Genomic DNA, 14,436 nt, shown 5'->3' with positions numbered 1-14,436 from the left:
CGAGGAGCGAGAGAGAAAAAGACTGCGAGACATATTTGCAGCACCATCTGACGAGGAGTCTTTCGAAGGGTTTACGGAGAGAATGGAGGAGGGGCTGGTTAGCTCAGAGGAGGATGAGATGGATTGGACTCGGGTAAGGGAGGAAGTGGGTGCCACTGGCCATGATGGGACAGAAGATGAATGGGGACCTTCAGGATTAGACCCATGGTTTAGCTGGAGGGATGGGACGGGATCCACAGCTGGAGATGCTGTTGGGCGTAGTCAGAGGTGTTCCAGCTCTGACGAGGAAAGTGATGAGGAAACGCCCGGGTTAAGGAGGACAGCTGACAGTGATGAAGATTTGTAACTGGCATAAAATGGGGCTTGAGAGCAATTGCAAATTGCGTTGGGCAAGGTAATCTGGGCAAACGCTTGGGATCCGTGTGTGTGTGGGACGCTTCCCTGAAGACTTGTGTGCTTTCCTGTGCTGTGACGTAAGTTGATTGGAATCCAGGGTCAGACGGCGGGAGGGATTGTGTGGGCATTTGTTTGTGCAAACCTGTGCTTACTCTTATTAGCTTGACCTTCCGTCGTCTTCTTGACGGACGCCATCTCCTGCTTTGAGAACTCGGACTGAACTGACCACGGCTTGTCTTCCCCCCTTCTTGGACTTGGAAAAACTACAAACGTCTGCTTCTGGCTTTGATCTACGGAACGGAACTGGTCTACTCAACTGCTACAATCCTTGGCTGATTTACTCGTGTTGGAGATCCTGTCTGCTGTGTGTGTGGGGGAGCGACGCAAGTTACTCTAAGCACAGTGTTGGCAGCAGAGAGGAATCTGCTGCCAATTAGTTGCATTCTTTGTATCTTTTGTTCCTTGGCTTTCGTTTCGTTTATACCCAGGCTGAAGCAAGCAGTTTGTTTTTACCCGGATTAAACTCCGGTTTAATCCGGTTTATCTTTTGAACATTTACTTTTGCCCCTTTTTGCTCCTAAAGGCAAAAACTGCCTGGCCCTTGTGTTTTACGGGCATTTTTGAGTTCTGTAATCTAATAAACTCTGTTACTTTGAATCTTGTGGCGTTCTGTCCTTGACAATAAATGCGCTTATGTATCCTTTTAATAATAATAGAGTAAAACAATATATGTAATAATAATAATACAGGAAAATAATACATGTAATAATAAATAGAATAAAATAATAAATGCAATAATAATAATGATAATAATAATAATAAGATCAGAGTGAAATAATACATGTATTAATAATAATAATAATGGAGTAAAATAATACATGTAATAATAATAATAATACAGGAAATTAATACATGCAATAATAAATAGAGTAAAATAATAAATGCAACAATAATAATGATAATAGGGTTGTTGTATGTCTTTCGGGCTGTGTGGCCATGTTCCAGAAGTATTCTCTCCTGATGTTTTGCCCACATCTATGGCAGGCATCCTCAGAGGTTGTGAGGTATAGAAAAACTTTTTCTATAAAAAAACTTTAGAAAACTTTTTCAGTTTTTCTATACCTCACAACCTCTGAGGATGCCTGCCATAGATGTGGGCGAAACATCAGGAGAGAATACTTCTGGAACATGGCCACACAGCCCGAAAGACATACAACAACCCTGTGATCCCGGCCATGAAAGCCTTTGACAACACAATAATGATAATAATAATAATAAGATCAGAGTGAAATAATAAATATATTAATAATAATAATCATAATAGAGTAAAATAATACATGTAATAATAATAATAATAATAATAATAATAATAATAATAATAATACAGGAAAATAATACATGTAATAATAAATAGAGTAAAATAATAAATGCAATAATAATAATGATAATAATAATAAGATCAGAGTGAAATAATAAATGTATTAATAATAATAAAAATAGAGTAAAATAAATGTAATAGTTGCAACAATAATAGAGAAAAATAATAAATTTAATAATACCAATAATAATGGAGAAAAATAATAAATGTACCATATATTCTCGAGTATAAACTGAGCCAAATATAAGCCAACTAGGACCTCACCCGAGTATAAGCCGAGGGAGGCTTTTTCAGTTTTAAAAAAAGGGCTGAAAAACTAGGCTTATACTCGAGTATATACAGTATACTCACAACCTCTGCCATAGATGTGGACAAAACGTCAGAAGAGAATGCTTCTGGAACATGGCCGGAAAACACACAACAACCCTGTGATTCCGGCCATGAAAGCCTTCGACAACACTTAAAAAAAAAAACTTTGGGAAATAATAAAAACGTATCCACCCAGAGTCCAATTTCTCCACTCCTGTATTATCATTATTATTATTGAAGAATCATAGAGTTGGAAGAGACCCCAAGGGCCAAGCAGTCCAACTCCTTCTTCTATGCAGGAAAAGCACAATCAAAGCACTCCCGACAGATATGGGTTTCAAAATGTGCATTTTTTAAAAAAAAATGTTGTGAGTGGATGCAGGTTGGGTGTTGTAGTCCCATAAGGTGAATTTATTCAGACTTTCCAAGATGGTGTTTGGTCAAGAAGGGAAACATTCCCTTTCTTCCTGATGTGCTGAGTGTATGTGTATATATATATGTGTGTGTGTGTATATATAGTAGCTTTGGGACCCGGCGATGCCCGGGTCATTTGAGATAGGCATTGTTTGCCTGTGTTCCAAGTTTAGTCTAGGTCCAGGATCAGTGGGGTTCAGTGGGTGCAGGTGAACTACAACTCCCATATGCAAGTCCCATCATCCATGGTCTAACCCACTCCAAACAGCGCCAGGATGTATAGTAGGTCATGGGGACTGTATGTGTCAAGTTTGGTCTTGATCAGACATTGGTGGCAGTTGCAGTGGTCTCAGGAAGTGAGTGAAGGTACTGCAAGTCCCATTATCCTTCGTATGTCCTCTCTCAAACTGTACCAGGACATAAATTGGATCATGGGGGATATGTGTGCCAAGTTTGGTCCTGATCCGTCATTAGTTAAAGTAACAGTGGTCTGTCAGAGACACAGTGTTTGAAAGTACTGCAAATCCCATAACCCTTGGTCCATTCTCCCCCAAAGTGGTGCAGCATGTAAAGTGTGTCATTTGGGATATGTGTGCCAAGTTTGGTCCAATTCTGTCATTCCTGGTAGTCGCAGTAGTCCCAGGAAGTGAGTGAAGGTACTGCAAGTCCCATCATCCATGGTCCATTTCCCCCCAATCTGCACCAGGACATAAAGGGGGTCATGGGGGTTCTGTGTGCCAAGTTTGGACCAGTTTCGTCATTGGTGGGCATTGCAGGACTCTGTAGGAGTCAAAGCGTTTCAAAGTACTGCAAATCCCATCATTTGTGGTCCATGCTCCCCCAAACGGCACCAGGCCATAAAGTGCATTATGGGGGTTAAGTGTGTAAAGTTTGGGCCATGTCCGTCATTCCTGACGGTCACAGTGGCCTGTGGAAGTGGCAGCCAATCAGAAAGCTGCCACATACACACATATATAGAAGACAGATATGTGGGAAAGGCATTGAGAGGTCCCTGCTCTTGTGGCTCTTTTTATTGAACAACAAAGAAAAACCACATGAGAAAGTGGGAGAAAAGGGCTCAGTCCCATTCGCCCCCGTCGCCCTCGGGGTTCTCGTCCCGCGGCGGCTCCTGGAACTGGATGTTGGCCAGCATATCCCGCATGGCGGCCATCAGTCTGTTCACGCCTTGGTTCAGATTCTGCCCGGCAACGGGGCCTTCCTCCCCACCGGCCCCAACTTCTCCCTGAAACAGTGTGCAACATGTGTATATATACATACATACATAAGGTCTACAGAGATACTAGTAGGAACACTCCAGCAAGCGAGAGTCCAAAAGTGGCAGGTTAAAACCCGGAACCTCAACCCATGGCTGATACCTTGGGCACACAGAAGACTGGGTGACTTGGAAGGTGCTGAACAGACCATGAAATGCAGAGCTAATCTTAGGAAATGGGGCTACAAAGTGGAATCCACAACGTGCAAGTGTGAAGAAAAGCAGACCACAGACCACTTGCTACAGTGCGGCCTGAGCCCTGCCACATGCACAATGGAGAAGCTTCTTACAGCGACACCAGAGGCACTAAAAGTGGCCAGCTTCTGGTCAAAGAAAATTTAGGATAAATGCCAAATTCATGGGGATAGGAGACTATACAGGAACCAATGTTGATACAAGAGTCCAACTTGTTCTTGTTGGAAGTAAACGAGTATCAATAATGGTATATATGGAACAATGAGGGACAATGGCTACTGATTTTTACTGTTTTCTAGAGCTATGTAACTTGAGGTGTTTTGTAGTGGTCACTTCCCCCTTCTTACTTCCCAAAAGTCTTTTATTGTGCCTTTATATGTTTGAGAAAGGAGCATCATGAGGCTTCTCTCTTATATAAAAACACTAGCTGTGCCTGGCCACGCGTTGCTGTGGCGTTGTCTGGTGGTGGCTGTATTTTATAGGCAGTGTGGAAGAGGCCTAAGTGAGGCCTAACTCTGCCTGTCCCCTGGGCTGAGTGGGTTGCTAGGAGACCAAGTGGGCGGAGCTTAGCCTTCTAACTGGCAGCAATTGGATAAAAACAATTCTTCCTCTCCCTCTAATTAGGACTTTATTTTTCTTTTCTTTGTATCAACCTAGAGCAGGGGTCCCCAAACTAAGGCCCGGGGGCCGGATGCGGCCCTCCAAGGTCATTTACCTGGCCCCCGCCCTCAGTTTCATAATATAATATTTTTATATCAGTTTTAATAATATAATATATTGTATATACATATAATATTGACAATAATCTTATGTTATACAATATAATACTAATAGTAATACCATATAATAATATTAATTGTATGTTATTTATTACATATTATATAATAGTATAGTGGTATAGTTCAATACAGTAATATATAATGCTAATATTGTGTTATGCTAATAATATAATATATTGTATGTTCATACAGCTGCTCTGAGTCCCCTTCGGGGTGAGAAGGGTGGGATAGAAATGTAGTAAATAAATGCAGTAAATAAATAAATAATTTTAGACTTAGGCTCGGCCAAAGTCTGACATGACTTGAAGGCACACAACAACAACAACAACAACAACAACAATCCTAATTAACTTGACTATCTCATTGGCCAGTAGCAGGCCCACACTTTCCATTGAAATCCTAATAGGTTTATATTGGTTAAAATTGTTTTCATTTTTAAATATTGTATTGTTCTTTCGTTGTTGTTGTTGTTGTTGCACTACAAATAAGACATGTGCAGTATGCATAGGAATTTGTTTGTATTTTTTTTTCAAATGATAATTCGGCCCCTCAACAGTCTGAAAGATTGTGGACCGGCCCTCTGCTTAAAAAGTTTGGGGACCCCTGACCTAGAGGCATGGATGAGGGGTTGTGCTGCCAATTTTCGAGGTTGTGGGGTGTTTAGTTTTGTTGTTTTGTCGGTCGCCAGGATTCCATCACTCTTTTATATATATAGATAGCCTTAGGGACTCTTCTACCAAAGTTAGAAAACTCTTTCTTTTGTCGATCTGCTCTTTTATCTAATAATAATAATCATCAGTAATAATAATCATTATTATTTCCTTGCTTTTTTCTCTAAAAAAAAGTTATGTTACCTGCAACAATAAATTTTGAATATGGTCTTATGGAGACTTAATGCTGCTGTTTGTCCTCTTATGCTTAATTGTGTTTATACAGATTCTTGTATTTTACGATGTTATATTATTTTATTTTAGTAGCTGTTTGGTTTTAATGGATTGGTTGCTTTTATGCCTGTTGGACTTTCTGCCCCATATGTAAGCTGCCCTGAGTCCCTTCGGGGAGCTGGTGACAGGGTATAAAAATAAAGTAGTGGTAGGTAAAGGTAAAGGTTTCCCCTGACTTTAAGTCCAGTCATGTCTGACTCTGGGGGTTGGTGCTCATCTCCATTTCTAAGCCAAAGAGCCGGCGTTGTCCATAGACTCCTCCAAGGTCATGTGGCCATAGGCATGACTGCATGGAGCACCGTTACCTTCCCGCCGGAGCGGTACCTATTGATCTACTCACACTGGCATGTTTTCAAACTGCTAGGTTGGCAGGAGCTGGAGCTAACACCGCTCCCGGGGTTTGAACCTGGGACCTTTCGGTCTCCAGCTCAGTGCTTTAACGCACTTTGCCACTGGGGCGAAGTTATTATGGTAGTTGTTGTTATTATTTTCACTTATCCAGAGACTTCTGGATATATCCCAAGGGGAAGGAGAAGGGAACATGGAGCCCCGATGCCTGAAATCTGCCCCAGTTGTAGATCAGGACCTACCTGCAAGTTGTAGTTTGGCAACAGGGAGCGAAAGAAGAGTGATAAAGTGCTTTCGTTGGCGGGGTGAGATGGCCTAGAAAGGAAGAAGAAAGGAAGGAGGAATGAAAGGAAAGAAAGAAAATCTGGAATTGTATTACAGTAGAGTCTCACTAATCCAAGCCTCGCTTATCGAAGCCCCTGGATAATCCAAGCCATTTTTGTAGTCAATGTTTTTAATATATCGTGATATTTTGGTGCTAAATTTGTAAATACAGTAATTACAATATAACATTACTGCGTATTGAACTACTTTTTCTGTCAAATTTGTTGTATAACACGATGCTTAATTGGTAAAATCATAACCTAATTTGATATTTAATAGGCTTTTCCTTAATCCCTCCTTGTTATCCAAGATATTCGCTTATCCAAGCTTCGGCCGGCCCGTTTAGCTTGGATAAGTGAGACTCTACTGTACCTGCCTTTTGTCACCATTTATCCCTGGTTTCCAGAAGAAGAGATTGGCCACAGGTGTTTGAGGTCTTTGTAGGATGAAATGTTGGCAACCGACAAAGACGAAACCCAGCAAAAGAAGCCCACAGAATGGAAGAGAGAAATATAGAATAGTGTCCTTACCTTTCTGGTCTTGTGTAGGAAATGATAGAGTCCAGCGGCGGGAGGGGATCGAAGCCCATGATGGGATGGGAGGTCACTTCCTGGGAAGGGGCAAAAAGACAGAGGGTCAAAAGTCAGGTCTCGGTATTGTATAGCTGTAGTTGTGCACCTCAAGTCCCATATATGGATGGATGTGTTGGAAACCACAACCTCCCAAGCCTTTCACTGTTCATTTGTTAAAGTATGTATTTGCTAACCTGTATTCTATGTGTATGTTGATTTGCCAGTTTGACTGCACCTCTTTGGTATGAGAGGGGTTATAGACATGTGCTTGTACTGAGCATGTTCGGACACAGGACTCCATTTTGTATTGTGTCTACTTTATACCTCAGTGGAGGTGGATGCATATTTTTGCATCAGACCTCAGTGGAGGTGGATGCATGTTGCAGTTGGGACTTCAATAAAGTAGTATGCTTATGGACGTCAGTGAGTGCAACTACTATACTTAAGCACTATAGATTATTATAGTTTAAGGAGCCCCGGTGGCGAAGTGGGTTAAAGCACTGAGCTGCTGAACTTGCAGACAGAAAGGTCCCAGGTTCAAATCCCGGGAGCGGCATGAGCGGCCGCTGTTAGCCCCAGCTCTTGCCAACCTAGCAGTTTGAAAACATGCCAATGTGAGTAGATCAATAGGTACTGCTCTGGCGAGAAGGTAACAGCCCTCCATGCAATCAGGCCAATGGCCACATGACCTTGGAGGTGTCTACGGACAACGCCGGTTCTTCGGCTTAGAAATGGAGATGAGCACCAACCCCCAGAGTCAGACATGACTGGACTTAAGGTCAGGGGAAACCTTTACCTTTATCTTATAGAATAGATTATTGATTAAGAATGATACCCTATGTACTCAACACAGAGAACTACATCCTTTCTATAACTGAACCTTAATGAGAAATGTGTTTGTATGGTGAATTGTATGATGATAGGTTATTTTTCAAAGAAGGCTTTGTTTTTTAATCTCCGAGTGCATATTTTAAAGTAAGAGGTTTTAAGGGAGTGTATATCTTTTGGGCAAATGCAATTTCAACTTCAAAGAAACAACCATCCTCTGTTAACCAAATATATTTTTGTAGTGGCTTGTCTTTGTCCTTGGCAGTCCAAAGACATGGTTCTTCAGTTTAACAGCTGAGTCACCCGTGTGCCATTACAGGAATGCTTATGAATATCACTTGTTCAAACCAGGTCATGCTTTTTTTTTTGATTAGTGGGTTTCAAAAGGCGGTCTCCACATGTTCATGGAGATTCACATTTGCCGAACGGATATGACATCATTTTTCCTTTTCAGTAAGGTTATGATTGCCATTTATTTCCAAAAGGATATGTGCCCAGAGACTGGGTGCAGTTATTTCCAATAGGACACATGTGAGAACACACACAATGCCTTTGCCACTGTGGAGATAACCCCCTTCCACTCTGGCTTGACAACTACATGTCCCATAATCCTTAACCCAGCCATATTTAGAGTGAAAGAAAAGACAAGTTTTTCCAAGTTACTCATAGGTTCCATGCCATCCATTCCGTTCTACCCAAGGGGCCAGCAAGACCGGGCTAGGTTTGCTGGAGTTGCAAGAGCCGCAGCCTCATGGACACCAATGTGACTTGCTCCTCACCGGAGGCAATGCTGCCGTCGCTTCCCGGATCTCCGAGAGGATCACATGGCGGTAGACGTTCCTGGGAGCGTTCTGGTACCTCACTTTGCGCCTGAGAAAGTGAAAGCGAGGCAGATGACGACCACTTTGCACCACCTTTTGAGCTCAGGTTGGCTCAGCAAAGCAGTGGCTACCATTGGAAAAGGAACTCCATATTCCTCCCCACAACAGCTTGAATGGCATACATACCAGGTCTTAGGGAGATTAACTTTTGGAACTACAAGCCCCATAATCCCCAAGCAGTTGCTATTCAGTGCAAACAGCATTCTCCACATTCCAGCATTGATACTGTGTTTCTTCAATTACAAGCTGGCATCAATTGTAAGACATGCCACCAACAAATATACATAATAATAATAATAATAATAATAATAATAATAATAATACTTTATTAATACGCCGCCACCATCTCCCCAACGGGGACTCGGGGCGGCTTACATGGGGCCATGCCCAAAACCATACAATATGACAAAATATAAAACAACATATCATAACACAATTTAACAATACAATAAATAATAACATACATTACAATCCAAAATTCAGAAAAAGCAATAAAAACCAGGGCAGGCCACATGAACACTAAATTAAAACTTGGTGAGAAAGACATATGAATAAAACCACGGGGAGCAGGGACATAAAATAGGGAACAGTCTAGAGCAGGGGTCCCCAAACTTTTGAAACAGAGGGCCAGTCCACAATCCTTCAGACTGTTGAGGGGCCAAATTATCATTTGAAAAAAACAAAACAAATTCCTATGCATACTGCACATGTCTTATTTGTAGTGCAACAACAACAACAACAAAACAATACAATATTTAAAAATGAAAACAATTTTAACCAACATCAACCTATCAGGATTTCAATGGAAAGTGTGGGCCTGCTACTGGCCAATGAGATAGTCAAGTTAATTAGGATTGTTGTTGTTGTGTTCCTTCAAGTCATTTCAGACTTTGGCCGAGCCTAAGTCTAAAATTAATTATTTATTTACTGCATTTATTTACTACATTTATATCCCACCCTTCTCATCCCGAAGGGGACTCAGAGCAGCTGTATGTACATACAATATATTATATTATTAGCATAACACAATATTAGCATTATATATTACTATACCACTATACTATTATATAATACGTAATATATAACATATAATTAATATCATTATATGGTATTACTATTAGTATTATATTGTATAACATAATATTATTATCAATATTATATGTGTATACAATATATTATATTATTAAAACTGATATAAAATATTATATTATAAAACTGAGGGCAGGGGCCAGGTAAATGAGCTTGGAGGGCCGCATCCGGCCCCCGGGCCTTAGTTTGGGGACCCCTGGTATCCCAAGATAGATATCCCAAGGGAATAACCGAAGGAAAATATGACAGTTACTCTCCAAAGGCACACCGGAAGAGCCATGTTTTTAAGGCTAGCCAAGTGGGGGCCTGCCTAATCTCAATGGGCAGTGAATTCCACAGTTGGGGGGCCACAGCAGAAAAGGCCCTCTCCCTTGTTCCCACAAGACGGGCCTGAGATATCGGCAGTGGTGACAGGAGAGCCTCCCCTGACGATCAAAGAGATCGGGCGGGTTTATGATAGGAGATATGGTCACTATAATGTAATGTGTCTTACAACTGATGAAATACAGTGCTATATCTTGTAGTCATTCTACTGGGTGGGGTTTTTGGGTTTTTGGGTGAGGGAATCCAGCAAGGTAACTCCCCCCCCCTTTTTTTAAGGAATTGTGAGAGTTGAAGTCCAAAACACCTGGAGGGAGGGCCCAGGTTGACCCATGCCTGCCAGAGGTGGTCTTGGTCACTCACTTCTGCTCTGCCTCGTCCAGCGCCGGGTCCTTGGAGTCCACCCTTCTCAGCACCTCGTGGACGTTGGTCTCCAGCCAGGACATGACGGAGGGGTCCTTCCAGAGGGAATGGGTCCTCCCCAGGTAGAGAGAGACGAGCTGGTTCAGCGCAGGAGGAGAGCTGCGGGAGGAAAGCCAACGTGAGAGGTGCATTTGCTGGGAAAATAGGAGGATATTTATTTATTTCGTGTCAAAAGCATTGTACAATGAATACATTTCAAAATGATGGGGGGGGGGGGAGGAAATCACAAGCAACTAAATAGTTTTGGACCAAAAGCGGGCAACAGCAACCGCATTGTCCATAGCTTTAAACAACTCCTCCTCCGTACATGAGGCAGGGCATTGTGGGCAAGCATACATATGCAGAGTTAGGAGGATAAAGCGATGGAAGAACCAAGGAGTCTAATGAGAAACGTCCCTTTGAGTTCTTGACCTGGGCATCTCCATTCAGGAATTGCGCAAGAGAGAAGCGGCATGAAGGTCACTTGCATTCCCATTTGGAAATAAAGACATGGAATAACACAAACGCATAGGAAAGTCAGCATGTGAGAGAAATTGAAATTTTCATTCCTAGTCAAGATGTACCAACTCCTGAAGTGCTTCAGAGATTACATATCTATAAATTATAGAAACCAAACCCAACCCAGTTAGTAAAAATTACTGTTGTTGTTGTTACTATTATTATCATCATCAAAATCTTCATTTGGGAGCCTTGGTGGCACAGTGGGTTAAACCGCTGAGCTGCTGATCTTGCTGACTAAAAGGTTGGTGGTTCAAAACCGCGAAGCAGGGTGAGCTCCCGCTGTTAGCCCCACCTTCTGCCAACCTAGCAGTTTGGAAACATGCCAATGTGAGTAGATCAATAGGTACCGCTCTGGTGGGAAGGTAGCAGCGCTCCATGTAGTCATGCCTGTGGCCACATGACCTTGGAGGTGTCTACGGACAACACCAGCTCTCCGGCTTAGAAATGGAGATGAGCACCAACCCCCAGAGTGTGAGTAGATCAATAGGTACTGCTCCAGCGGGAAGGTAACGGCACTCCATGCAGTCATGCCCATGGCCACATGACCTTGGAGGTGTCTACGGACAACACCGGCTCTTCGGCTTAGAAATGGAGATGAGCACCAACCCCCAGAGTGTGAGTAGATCAATAGGTACTGCTCCAGCGGGAAGGTAACGGCACTCCATGCAGTCATGCCCATGGCCACATGACTTTGGAGGAGTCTACGGACAACACCGGCTCTTTGGCTTAGAAATGGAGATGAGCACCAACCCCCAGAGTTGGGCACGACTAGACTTAACGTCAGGGGAAAACCTTTACTTTTACCTACATCCTTATTTCTAGACCGCCTTTCTCCCCATGGGGACTCAATTCATCTTACAACAACATGTAAGCAACGCCAGACCTTAGGAAAAGTCACCTTTTCTTGATGAATACTCCCCAGATCCTCTCCATTGAAGGAACTCTAAAAGTTCCCATCTGTAATAGATAACAGTTCCCAGGTTCTGGGCAGACTTATAATGTTTATGCTATTTTATGCTGTGTTATACTGTTTTATTGTTTTATATTGTTTTAAATTATACTGTGTTTTAATGTAAGATGCTGGGCTTGTCCCCACGTGAGCCGCCCCAAGTCCCCTTGAGGAGATGAGAGCGGGATATAAAAATAAAGTTGTTGTTGTTGTTATTATTATTACCCTCAACATCTTTATTCCACCCTGCTTTCCCCCAAAGATTGGAACTCCAAAGTGACTTACAAATGAAAAGGATTACAAAACCATATTCGTATGACTCCCTAGGTCCCAGATTTAACACAGGGCTCCTTCACCCCAAAGGGTTCTCCCTGCCCCATGCTCCTGACCTTAACTGGGCCTCTAGTCCAAAGAATGGGTGGGAGGACACCATGGCATCTGGTTGAATGCTGCAGCGATCCAGCAAAGGCATCAGGACTGGAAAAGGAAGGGGAAATGCGTCAGGTCTGGAGTTCGAGATTGGAGGCACCAGACATCAGCATCTCTTCTAAACATTCAAGTAACATTACAACTTTTTATAATCAAGTACAGTAGAGTCTCACTTATCCAACATAAATGGGCCAGCAGAACGTTGGATAAGCGAATATGTTGGAAAATAAGGAGAGATTAAGGAGAAGCCTATTAAACACCAAATTAGGTTATGATTTTACAAATTAAGCACCAAAACATCATGTTATACAACAAATTTGACAGAAAAAGTAGTTCAATATGCAGTAATGCTACGTAGTAATTACTGTATTTACGAATTTAGCACCAAAATATCACGATGTATTGAAAACAATGACTACAAAAATGCGTTGGATAATCCAGAACATTGGATAAGCAAATGTTGGATAAGTGAGACTCTACTGTAACTGCAGTTTTTTTGCTTCTTGGATCTCTCAGCCTCCAAGAAAGCCCCTTTTGTAATTTGTAATTAGGCCCGGGCTGGAGAGCAAGCCAGCTGCAACCAGCTGCAATGAATCACTCTGACCAGGAAGTCATGAGTTCGAGGCCCGCTCGGAGCCTGTGTTTGGTTTGTCTTTGTTCTATGTTAAAAGGCATTGAATGTTTGCCTATATGTGTAATGTGATCCGCCCTGAGTCCCCTTTGTTACCAGGTGAGAGTATAGCGGAATCAGTAGCATCCAGATAACACCATGTGCAAAAGACTCAGACCAGGCAGAGGAATTGAAATGAACAAAGGAACTTTACTCTTGCTTGTAGAGTTGAAATATAAAACAGTTCTGCAATCGTACAATGCCCATGTAGTTGCATAAGATCAATGACTAATCAATCAGCATCAATATATACAGCATAGCATATTCAAATTACTACTTGACCGTAGCCAGAGAGAGCATGTCTTTTTCTGTGCTCTCTCTTGAAGCTCAAAATTCCCAACTGACAAACTCAGCCACCTGCCATCAAACAGATACATTGTTTTAGGCGTGGCTTTGCCTCTGCAAAGCTGAGCTCTTTTGCAGAGTTCCCTTTGCAAACCAACTTTGCAAGGATTTCTTTACACACACACATATAGCAATTTGGCGCAATACCCTTTGGGGTGAGAAGGGCGGAATATAAATGCTGTAAATAAATAAATTTTTCCAGGGTACTTATTTGATCTCAGAGTAATAATAATAATAATAATAATAATAAATAAGTTTATTTATATCCCGCCTCCAGCTCCCTTGAAGGGGACTCGGAGCGGCTTACAGCAAAATCAAAATACAAGCAATGATAAAATATGAAACATCAAAGGACAACAACAGAAACCAATAATAAAATATACACAATAGGCAAAAAAAAACACAACACAGAATTAAAACATCAAATTAAAAACAAGGAGGTTGCAATAGTGGATAAGCAAGGTGCACATTATGAGTAACATAAATAGATAGATAAATATTTAGATGAGTAACATAAATAGATATTCATAAATAGATGAAGTGCAATAGAATCATTTAAGGTCACATTAGGTAGGGAGGAGTCCTGAATAATATCAAGGAATCAGGAATCAAGAGAAGAGCGACCAGTACAAAAGGTCGAGGAGCATAATAATTGTGATGGAGAAAGGCGATCTTAACCAAAGGCCTGGGTGAAAAGCCAAGTTTTCAGACTCTTCCGAGTAATCCTCTTTGGGAAGACACGTCAGTTAGCTCAGGAGCCTGGCTTTTGGTTACAGGATTGCTGCTTAAATGTCTTAAGCCTGACCCAGAGCAAAACACCTGTACTATTTTGAACTTTTCATGCTGCCACACTCACCGCTGGGGAACATGATCAGGGCCTGTTGGATGAGGCTGGCCGCTCTTTCCTGGGCCTGGCTCAGCTCCACTTCAGGGAGATCCTCCTGCTGACTCAGGAGGAAATGCGCCAGCGGCACCGAGAAGGCAAAATTGGGGAGCTGGGAGAGGTTCCGATGGCCCTGAGAGGAGAGACAGGTGAAAAGGAGACAAGGCGCTGCTTACTTTTCAACA

The 14,436-nt window shown here is 42.1% G+C and overlaps 1 protein-coding gene across 1 annotated transcript in view; it reads right to left on the bottom strand.

The window, feature by feature from the left end:
* Positions 1–3,498: 3,498 nt before the first annotated feature.
* tcf25 (transcription factor 25) overlaps positions 3,499–14,436 on the bottom strand; it is a 33,172-nt gene continuing 22,234 nt past the window's right edge. The window contains exons 12-18 of the mRNA XM_062961697.1: positions 14,225–14,384; positions 12,314–12,401; positions 10,415–10,573; positions 8,540–8,630; positions 6,891–6,970; positions 6,279–6,351; positions 3,499–3,740 (exon numbers count right to left, since the gene is read on the bottom strand). Coding sequence (XP_062817767.1) covers positions 3,576–3,740; positions 6,279–6,351; positions 6,891–6,970; positions 8,540–8,630; positions 10,415–10,573; positions 12,314–12,401; positions 14,225–14,384 — 816 coding nt within the window. The 3' untranslated portion in view covers positions 3,499–3,575. The remainder of the gene's footprint in view (positions 3,741–6,278; positions 6,352–6,890; positions 6,971–8,539; positions 8,631–10,414; positions 10,574–12,313; positions 12,402–14,224; positions 14,385–14,436) is intronic.

This window comes from Anolis carolinensis, unplaced genomic scaffold (assembly GCF_035594765.1).
Source record: "Anolis carolinensis isolate JA03-04 unplaced genomic scaffold, rAnoCar3.1.pri scaffold_9, whole genome shotgun sequence".
NCBI classification, from domain to species: Eukaryota; Metazoa; Chordata; class Lepidosauria; order Squamata; family Dactyloidae; genus Anolis; species Anolis carolinensis.
This window is presented reverse-complemented; position numbering and strand designations above follow the sequence as displayed.